The sequence below is a fragment of the Lingula anatina genome, chromosome 10 (assembly GCF_051362555.1).
Source record: "Lingula anatina isolate TDL-2025a chromosome 10, LinAna3.0, whole genome shotgun sequence".
Taxonomy (NCBI): Eukaryota; Metazoa; Brachiopoda; class Lingulata; order Lingulida; family Lingulidae; genus Lingula; species Lingula anatina.
This window is the reverse complement of record NC_141776.1, coordinates 20,159,177-20,170,259: the sequence shown is the minus strand read 5'-3', so window position 1 is coordinate 20,170,259 and position 11,083 is coordinate 20,159,177. Positions and strand designations below refer to the sequence as shown.

The window sequence follows — 11,083 nt, the reverse complement described above, 5'->3', positions numbered from 1 at the left end:
GTTTGGTTTCCTTTCTATTTACACTCTTATTGTTGGATCATGTTAAGTTGCAAGTCTCACATCACAAGTACAAAATAACATCGGGAAGCTTTTCACATTGTTCATTCACGCTATACGGTATGGTATGGTGAAAACTAAATGAAAAATTAACGAAATAATTAAATACAGACGAAAACAAAATAAAACAGACGCAAAGTAAAACTAATAATGAATTCATCATATGAATGTGGCAGCGTGTGCTACATGTACAGTACTGGTAGATTTGACTAAATATAACGAAAATATCTTCTTAAAATATTATTATTCATACAAATACATAACAGAAATGTGGCGCTTTACTCGTGGCGGCCCACAGGCGTTTCCGACAATAATATAAAAAAAACTTAGATCTGGCGACCTGCATGAGCACGAATTAGTAGTTTGAGTTGCTGACAAATTAGGTACTAAAATCACCTGACAATTTAATTACAAGACGAATTAACAACAGATATGCTACATGCATAAAAAGACGTGATTCAAAAACAATCTTCCTGAGAATGATGTGAATTTTTCTTCAGTCAACAGCTAATATTGAGATAGGTTTTACCTCCAATATTTCGATGTCTATCAGGACATCTTCAGGGAATCGAAATATTGGAGGTAAAACCTATCTCAATATTAGCTGTTGACTGAAGAAAAACCGCAAACCGCAACGCCTGGTTTACTCAAACTGTTTACGCAAGTTGCACCAAAACAAAACACGATCATCCTAACTACGCCCAAGTAACGCTTCGTTGGATCACTGCCCAACAAATCATGGATGGAATAATTGGGCAAATGAGAAGTTTGCAGCTGAAATCATTATAGCATGAGAACTTAGGGACCATTCCCACAGATATTTGGATCAATCTATCTCCCTGGGGAGTCTCACTAAATAGCTGTCATCTTAACTTGCTTAAATGTCTGTCACGCCTAGTAAAGCTGTTAGGAGGTAATTATCTTTACCCCCAAGCTGATTAGGTAGGCGTGACAGACATTTAAGCCGGTTAGTTGATAGCAACTTAATGAGATTCCTCAGGGAGTTAGACCGATCCAGATGGATGGATCTAGGCATGGAAACCACTCATGAATAAAGACAAAATGAGCATTTCAGTGACGGAGAGATTCAGAACATTAAAAGCTTTGAGTAACAGATTGATGTTTGTTGAATATGAGTAAAATGCGTTTAAGGTAGTACGTATTTATGGATTTAATTTAAATAATGGATTTGAACTACTTGGTCAAATCCATTTTTTAGTCTAAAATTGCACATTTAACGCCAACTAAGTTCTCGTCTCTATGTTTATATATCGTAAAATATGAATAATACAAAACGTGAGAAAAAATGCCAAAAGCTATGGTTAGTAAAGATTGTTAAGAGAAGTTGAGAAATCGAACTCCTTAGAGACACAACTTACTGACATGTGTGGTAAGATTTAACTTGCACAAATACATACCCTAATACATGGCTTCATACTCCTACCATATAAATGAATTTTACATAAACATTTCATAACAATACTGACAGTAACTCACAATTTCCTCATCTTATTTCAACAAACATAAATGTTTAGTACAATGTTATGTCAGCGGCCCATTTATTGTCTCAAAGTTTTCTGATTTTAGTTTTTTATATACATGTAGCCATCACCGCCAGACGGCGCTGTCTGCTCTTTTCAATGGAAACACATGCAATCATTTGATAACCGAGTGACTTTCTATCCTCAAATCTGCAGGTCTGACTTCTTTGAAAACCATGTTAGCTCTTATTTTCAAACTAATAAGAACGATACGTACAGTACTCTATACAATATACAGCTGGCATTCAAAAACAAGACTAATTGGACTCTTTTTCTTAATGTTATGTAGTTTTTACATGAGTGTCTAATTGTTTACACATTGGCGTTTTAAATGATTGAGTTTTAAGTCCCATGGCCTAAAAGCTCTGCGTAAGTAACATTTTCTGAATGTGCATGTTACCTGCAGTACATGATAAACAAATGATTGAAAATTGTCAAAAATATTATGTGCAGTGTCATCGTCATTTTCTGCTTTATGCCTGTACATTGGAGAGCTTTGCTGGCATGTAAACAGCGTTTTACGATAACAAGCCCATGGGTATCCTAAACTTTCACGTACCATATTCTATTTCCAGTTATATTAGAGCCTGATGCTAGTTTATCTCTTTGCCCCGTCGATGTCGTGTGTGTTACTTAGAACACTGCGCTAGGCTACCCCCTACCAGGGTGACTGACTGAATTTTCACAAGATATTCACAGATGTTTAAAAATGTCTTTACATAAATAGTCATCTGCCGCCCTGTGATGAAATCTCAAGGATGATTACATGGCTGGTTCTCAACCACTACCACTTACTAGGCCCAAGCCAAGTCCCCTTGACAGCAGTCAAGACAGTTAATTGCTCTGATTTTAATCACCTGCTCTTTGTGACTGATAAAAATAGCCCCTTATGAATAACTTGTTACTTCAGACTAAAGTTAACTAAGGAATCTCCTGTAGCAGCTCCCTACAGAGCGGGTACAATGTCATCTGCGCGCGTGCAGATTTAATTGCTACCATCTGGTCAAAAGTCACAGGGTGGCTTTTTGTAAATTTGCCCATAATATCTGCCATGCTGGTAGAGAGTAACAGCAGTCCATGTGGTCCAAATAAACCATCTGCAAACAGAAAGCCCTGACAAAGTCAATACAAAGATAAGATAAAGCAGTATTTTAGCGCCACATGAAGAGCAAAGGTAACAGATGTTACGTAACCAAGGTCTAGGTATTAGGGATGGCGTACGTTTATGCAAGTGCGAGTTTTTTGCTGCTCGCTGCTGCGACCGCTGTTCGCCAAGAAACGCCAGAGAACGTGTACTACGATGTAACGACGGGTGTAAGTCTCGAAATGTTTTTATGTACTGAAATATGGATTTAAACCAAACAAAAATTGTGGTGGGAATTAACGGAAGATTGATATGATGCTGTAGAGCATTCGCAATTGACCGATGTTTTGTACATCCAGATAATTCAGAGGGTTAATGGTAAATTTGACGCATATACCGCGTGTTTGAGGGAGAGTATAGTGCGTGTTTGAGGGAGAGTATACCGCGTGTTTGAGGGAGAGTATACCGCGTGTTTGAGGGAGAGTATAGTGCGTGTTTGAGGGAGAGTATACCGCGTGTTTGAGGGAGAGTATAGTGCGTGTTTGAGGGAGAGTATAGTGCGTGTTTGAGGGAGAGTATAGCGCGTGTTTGAGGGAGAGTATAGTGCGTGTTTGAGGGAGAGTATAGTGCGTGTTTGAGGGAGAGTATACCGCGTGTTTGAGGGAGAGTATACCGCGTGTTTGAGGGAGAGTAAAGTGCGTGTTTGAGGGAGAGTATAGTGCGTGTTTGAGGGAGAGTAAAGTGCGTGTTTGAGGGAGAGTATACCGCGTGTTTGAGGGAGAGTATAGTGCCTGTTTGAGAGAGAGTATAGTGCGTGTTTGAGGGAGAGTATAGTGCGTGTTTGAGGGAGAGAATACCGCGAGTTTGAGGGAGAGTTTACCACGTGTTTGAGGGAGAGTATAGTGCGTGTTTGAGGGAGAGTATACCGCGTGTTTGAGGGAGAGTAAAGTGCGTGTTTGAGGGAGAGTAAAGTGCGTGTTTGAGGGAGAGTAAAGTGCGTGTTTGAGGGAGAGTATAGTGCGTGTTTGAGGGAGAGTAAAGTGCGTGTTTGAGGGAGAGTATAGTGCGTGTTTGAGGGAGAGTATACCGCGTGCTTGAGGGAGAGTATACCGCGTGTTTGAGGGAGAGTATACCGCGTGTTTGAGGGAGAGTATAGTGCGTGTTTGAGGGAGAGTGTACCGCGTGCTTGAGGGAGAGTATACCGCGTGTTTGAGGGAGAGTATACCGCGTGTTTGAGGGAGAGTATAGTGCGTGTTTGAGGGAGAGTGTACCGCGTGTTTGAGGGAGAGTATACCGCGTGTTTGAGGGAGAGTAAAGTGCGTGTTTGAGGGAGAGTATACCGCGTGTTTGAGGGAGAGTAAAGTGCGTGTTTGAGGGAGAGTAAAGTGCGTGTTTGAGGGAGAGTATAGTGCGTGTTTGAGGGAGAGTATACCGCGTGTTTGAGGGAGAGTAAAGTGCGTGTTTGAGGGAGAGTAAAGTGCGTGTTTGAGGGAGAGTATAGTGCGTGTTTGAGGGAGAGTAAAGTGCGTGTTTGAGGGAGAGTATAGTGCGTGTTTGAGGGAGAGTGTACCGCGTGTTTGAGGGAGAGTAAAGTGCGTGTTTGAGGGAGAGTAAAGTGCGTGTTTGAGGGAGAGTATAGTGCGTGTTTGAGGGAGAGTAAAGTGCGTGTTTGAGGAAGAGTAAAGTGCGTGTTTGAGGGAGAGTATACCGCGTGTTTGAGGGAGAGTATACCGCGTGTTTGAGGGAGAGTATAGTGCGTGTTTGAGGGAGAGTTCTTTGGCAAAACATTTGCTTTGTTAATGAAATATATGGAACAGTGAACGTCATAAAAGTTAAATGGCCGTTTCCTTTTTGCTCAGACATGCAATAATGGCAAGTATCTCCTTGACAACCTGTCTGGAACCTTCGCTGCCGCTCGTGAAAACACCTACTACCAGGACAACGAGGATTGTTACTGGTACATAGTAGTACCAGACGGTTACACCATCAAGGTGACGTTTACTACAGTCTTGACTTTAGCTGCTGGCGATTATCTCCATGTCTATGAGAGCAATGGCACCAGCAAGCTGAGGGGGACGTTAAAAAACAGCCACTGGGGCAGACCGGTTAATCCGATCAACTCGGCTGGACGCTTTTTAACCTTCCACTTCACATCAGATGGTCATGAACGCTATTACGGATTCCGAGCTAAGTACGGTGAGTGGGCAATGGGACTTCTGAGCACAGTACGGTGAGTGGGCAATGGGACTTCTGAGCACAGTACGGTGAGTGGGCAATGGGACTTCCGAGCACAGTACGGTGAGTGGGCAATGGGACTTCTGAGCACAGTACGGTGAGTGGGCAATGGGACTTCCGAGCACAGTACGGTGAGTGGGCAATGGGACTTCCGAGCACAGTACGGTGAGTGGGCAATGGGACTTCCGAGCACAGTACGGTGAGTGGGCAATGGGACTTCCGAGCACAGTACGGTGAGTGGGCAATGGGACTTCCGAGCACAGTACGGTGAGTGGGCAATGGGACTTCCGAGCACAGAACGGTTTAGTAGGCAATATTGGATCTTTAAATACTACGCCCATCTGGTAGAAATACAGTCTTCATATAAGATAATGCTTTTGAATTAATTGGTGCCTGATTTGCTCCTTTGTTGTTCGAATTCATTCCAGAGGCTGTCGATATTGACGAATGCAGGACCAATGGCGGAGGCTGTGAATATAAATGTGTGAACACAGCTGGAAGCTTCAGATGCGAGTGCATGGCCGGGTTCCAAGTGGCCCAAAAGTCATGTATAGGTAAGTACCACAGTTGGGGGTAGAAATCATTGATGGGCGTTGTCCGAACACGTGCACGTTACTAGTATGTCCGATGGGATGGACTAGACATTTGGTTTGGGGGTTATTGGTAATTTGTTGGTTGTCATGACCCGCTGGCTTTGCATACATTTGGATGCCAAACTTGCTACGAACTGTGATGGTTGCCTAAGTCCACAGAGTCCTTTGTCATTAATAAGAGAATGCACACAAACACTGGTTGTGCAATAACCGTCCTCCTGTTACACTTGTTATCATTGGCACATAGCGACAACACGCTGTTTGTTTTTCCCACACCCGTTATCTCGTTATCATATGAGGTTCACTGTGAGACATAGGATGCTTTTTTAATACGACTTGACAAACAGCCAATAGCATAGCAGACAGTATGATAAATGCAATATATACGTTTTTAATAAAACACAGTCACAAGTTTCCGCTGTGTTTTCAAAATACTTGACAACTATCACACATTTTTCTGAACATGTTCTTTCTTTGTTTACAATGTATTTATTGTGAAATATGCATGTCATATGACGAGTTGTTATCTTTTTAATATGTTTGAACCCACACTTTTTAATATCTGATCAAAACGCAAACATGCAACAAAACTTGTGTTTATAATTTTGCCGAAGAAAAGTTACCAGGTTTTTAAGCACATGTTGCACACGTGCACACAATTTTTATTGTCACATTCATAAGTTACCTTTCCGGATTTTGGTGTTCTCCTATCTGATCTCTCAATAATACTTCTCTTTTCTGAAATGAAATTTACTTTATCTGTCTCCGTCATCAAATGTATTCGAGGATTAGTTTTCAACTTTTATTACAAGAATGGGGATAAAAAGATAATATTCAAGATGTCTTGTATTACCGCCTGTATTGTTTCAGTTACAGATCCCCCTACAGTTGTGACGGGTGAAGTAGCCGTGGTGTACGGACGTGATGCATTAGACGTGGAATTAACTGACATGACACAGGGCACTGTTTTAGGTTATAGTGGCCTGCGGAAAGCTCAGGAAATCCGTATAAACGTGACCCTAGCGTCCCGTCCTGCCCTCCCGCCCGGGCATGCCTACATACCGTCTGTAGCTGTTGGGATTGTTGATGCCGGTGCGACTTTTTCTATTATGAGAGGTGAGGCTCTTCTAAGCATGGCTTTAGTTTTAGCGATGACATAATTGAAAATTCGCAGGTTGTTAATTTCTAAGCAGGACTTTAGTAAAAGAATAATCTCGGTGACAAGCTTTTCTATCAGCTGAAATACGGATGGACGCGCCATTCACCTTCCATATAATTACCGTGACAATTACAATAGTTCACTGATAGTATTGCCCCTGCGTGAATATGTTGTTATATTAAAATAAAAATACTTATGAGAGACACTTAAGATTAACATCATTTATATCAAACAGCCGTCTACATTTCAGGACACACAGAACAGCTAAAAGCAAATATAAGTTGTCGGATCCAGCCAAGTCCGGACAACCCTATGCAATATTTGAACTGCTATGGTTCTACTTATGTCATCTGGGAGTTTATGGAGGGAGATGTGTAAGTGAACACCTAACACTTTATTAACTACCTATATCAGAAAGTAAGACAGCATTTGGGAGATGTTTTGGGCAAAAGACACAAAACCGTTTTTGTCCTTAAGTCTCGGAGAATTAGCGTTCATGGCGGACGTGAATGTATCGACTCGTATAGTAACTTTGGGGAAGAATTTTATCAGCTGCGTTATGTTATAAAATTAAAGTAATTTCTTCTTCATTCAACAGCTAAATATTGACATTGTTTACCTCAGGGTTAGTCTGACAGTTTTTGCAAGAAACGGCGGTTACGTTGATATACAACCCCCTGCGGCCCATAGCGGCCCTCTGTCTTCAGCTGACCGCCGTTACTTCCAGGGCCAGACAGTGAGAAGACACGTGGAAGTGACTTTTGACTTTATGAAGCCGTTTCACTGCTCCATTAGCTACAACTGTCAAGACAAAATGTTGGACGTTGGAAACCCAATTATTAAAACGGTAATATTAAAAGTTCATGATTTTGTCAGAATTATGCGTTAAATAGTGCCTTTCTATACGCACTTTATACCGTACATATATTACACATCCACAATAGTTTTCCAACCGACTTGCCATGCAACTTTCATAGCCACCCATCGTGCATATTTTAATATGTATTGATATCGCATAGGGAGTTTGTTTTGCAAAGGTACTCAGCATTATAAAATTTTCATATTAAAAAATATTAAAGCATCTGACCGATTTATAGCAGTTAAACGTTAAAAATCCAATACCGTAGAAAAAATTATATATATATATATATATATATATATATTTCTCTCTGTTATATAGGCAAATTTCAGTATTAGTTGGTCCGGTTGGGCGGATTCTACCTCCGGTATATCTAACTATACCTACATGATCTTCCCGCTGAAGACCGGTTCTGATGGGTTTCTCACCGAAGAGCTTAGAAGCAATGGTTCAGATATCAAGGCAGTAGTCTACCCTAGTGATAAGTTACCTGTAGACGTTAAGCTGAGCCATTACGGATTGTACTCCGTTGTATTAAAGGTACAAGACAAGGCGGGTCACAGCACGTTGGCTAGGCGATGTATTCTGTATTATGACGTCAATAAGCACAAACCAGAACTAGTAGCAGGTGCCCGTGTCAAGATAGTCAGGAGCTCTGGGGGATGGTCCAATGGAGCTGGTGGCGAAGTGACTGTAGATTTCCATAATGTGTTTGTGAATCGTTTTCTCAAGGACAACGGTTACCTGGGTGACATTAGTAGTTTCTCACCTGCCATAGAGCCGGGGTATGACTGCAAGTCAATTTCAGGCGTACTGGTAAATATCGATGTTTACAGAGACGACAGTTGGTCTGTACCGCTGTATTCCGATTTCTTGACTGTGCATTGTCTGTGCCTTCGTAAGGTTTACTGTATATTACGTCTACCTGATGTCAGTTATCGCATCAATATAGATTACAAATAATTCTGTTCTATTCTTATATCCATTTTCACTTTGAGATGCACTTTTCCAGAACACTAATGGGATTGTCAAGTTTCTAGTTGCTGTTGGAATGTACAACTCTGAGGCAGTTGCCAAATTATCACAACCAACAAGTTGGCAGGTAGTCGCTGATCCGAGCAAGCAACAGTACAGACTTCATGTCCCTAAGACAGCTAAGGTCATCAGAGCCTGGGTCAAGGCCGTTGACCTCATGGGAAGTGAAGTAATAGACAGTGTTACAGTAAAAGTTTATAATTCCACTCCAACCATCAGCCGTCAGATCGTATTCAACGGAAGGTAATGCTTTAGTAAAAACATATCGTCATTCCTCTAACACATGTAAATTGTTTACAGAACATATCTTTAGGTTGATTTTGTTATAGTAGAGAAACGTGTGCTACTATTACTTTGTGAATATATTTAACCACATGGTCAGTAGTATTCCAGTTATTGTAATTCTTTAACCATGGACAAAATTACGTTATATATATGCCCAAGATTTGACTATGGGAAGCATATATCCTGCTATGTCAAGCTGTAGCCTGCTCTTAGGTAATTTCTAGCTGTATATTAAAGAAAGATGGGTGTGTTAAAGAAAGATGAGTGTTTCATCTGAAAACAGGGAGTTGTGGAGGTCCTTGACAGTCAACGTCCTGCAAGGACAAGAAGTTTAGACAACAAGAGAGATTAAAGAAAACGCGTTTACTTCTTTAGTAACCGAAAGTCTCAATTCTAGTGCGATGATTCCTATCATTGTAAACATTTGAAACTATAACTAGTAATACAAAAAGGAACATATTTCAGAATACACGTCGAAGCCCAGGAGTCAGTAAGTGGCATCCATTACATCGAGTGGACACTTTATATCCTCAGCACGGGGTCCGCAGTGTACGGCCGTAACTACTCGGTCAGTGCCATGGAGGGCTTTAATATTGTGACGATATCTGAGTGTTTCTAAGTTGTGATTGGCCTTTATTTTAATGACGTCATCAGCACCGCTAGATATTTATATATTGAAAATCTTTCGAAAGTAGTAGTAACGTACAGAGGTCAAAACAAACGTATTGCTTCCTCTCTACTTTTATCCACAGCAGAGGAACCATGGGTTAAAAAAGTTTATCTTATGGCCACTTTGACACGTAAAGTGACCAGGAATGCGATATCTACACAACAATATGTTTATTTGTTAAATCCAATTCAGAATTCAGATGGAACGTGCGCATCCCCGGAGTGCACGTGCCGCGTGGAAGGCGGGAAATGCAAGTTTGCAACCCTGTTCCTCTCCCCAGGTGGAGCCACGTTACCGGATGTTACTCTGAGGTCAGAGGTCACCGTCGTCAGCAATGCTGGGGACGCGATAAAGTCGCAAACAATGGTGGGCTATATAGATATAAATCAGGATATAATTTTTTTTTAATCACGAACACATATTTAGTGGAAATATTTGTGGTAAAAATCCTTTCGCTAATCGTCTGCTTAATATTTATTTCGGAACTTTTGACGTTATACTGATAATTGTGATTTGTTAGTTACACGTGCGCGGGCTTTCTGTCAACTTTCTACCAATCTAAAGAGAGTAACACATGCATTTTACAGTACGATTCTGTCCTTGTTGTATTGTTTTTGTTTATATATGATCATTTTGCTTCATTTGCCCAGGTGAGAAATTCTGATTTGAAGTTGAAGACCAACTCGGGAGTCCTAGTTATTGGGCGTTAGAGGCATCCAGCCGTACATAGAATAGTCATCACCAGCCACCACGTTATACGCTTACTGTGAAAACTTCGATAGACATTGCAAAAGACAAAACCTCCGTCTCCATGATGAAGGGACTGGCTGAAGAAATACCAGTACACGTTTTTACATGTATATGATTAGATTTTCATGCATCATGCTTTTAATTAACAAAACGCCTTTAAATAATTTGATGTTTAAAACAAATACAAATATCTAATATAATTTTAAAAGGAAAGGACATTGATTATATGGTATTGTTATATATAAGTTATCGCTATTAAAGTTACAATACTAGTGACCTGCATTAACTATATGAGGGTTGCATCTTTTTGTAGTTTATTTGATTCTCGTATGTATTGAATGTTAAATATTAGAGTGAGATCATAAATTATTTGTTTTGTATGGTTGCATCGATTATTAAGATGATTTAAGTGAGCATGATTACATGAAACTTTGTTTAAAAATAACCAAAGATTTAAAATTTAAGTAACATTTTTAACCTTATATCATCATAATTTTACAAAGAATTAGTAGGTGTTATTGGATGAAAGGATTAAGTAAAATTTGTCCAGTGTTATGATATGTTTTAACAGTTAAATGTTTATTATGTGCATAGCTAGCTGTCCTTTATATTTAATATGAAATACGCTTTTTCTTACATTCTACCTCTACAAAACTTAAGAAAAGAAACATTTATTATGAACCTCAATTTTGCTATGTAAACCACCAAGTATATTTTAAAACATGCAGAATAAAGGAGGTCCTCTATTTTACCTGTAGCAGAATTCTGCGTTCTCCTTTATAGCTCTACAATCTTTGCAACCATTAGGCCTATTC

The 11,083-nt window shown here is 40.2% G+C and overlaps 1 protein-coding gene across 2 annotated transcripts; it reads left to right on the top strand.

Annotated features, from left to right (window-relative positions):
• The first annotated feature begins 2,694 nt into the window (after positions 1-2,694).
• On the top strand, positions 2,695-11,025 carry LOC106161422 (uncharacterized). 2 transcript variants are annotated; one of them, XM_013538371.2, is made up of 11 exons: positions 2,697-2,912; positions 4,542-4,878; positions 5,346-5,471; positions 6,381-6,626; positions 6,920-7,043; positions 7,294-7,516; positions 7,850-8,344; positions 8,541-8,806; positions 9,314-9,416; positions 9,711-9,884; positions 10,169-11,025. In XM_013538371.2, the coding sequence occupies exons 1-11, from the start codon at positions 2,811-2,813 to the stop codon at positions 10,226-10,228; spliced, it is 2,256 nt and encodes a 751-aa protein (XP_013393825.2). In that variant the 5' UTR covers positions 2,697-2,810; the 3' UTR covers positions 10,229-11,025. The 2 variants fall into 2 exon arrangements, 1 of the variants encoding a protein (XP_013393825.2); XR_015331303.1 differs by lacking the exon at positions 9,314-9,416 and having other exon boundaries at positions 2,695-2,912.
• The last annotated feature ends 58 nt before the right edge of the window (positions 11,026-11,083 follow it).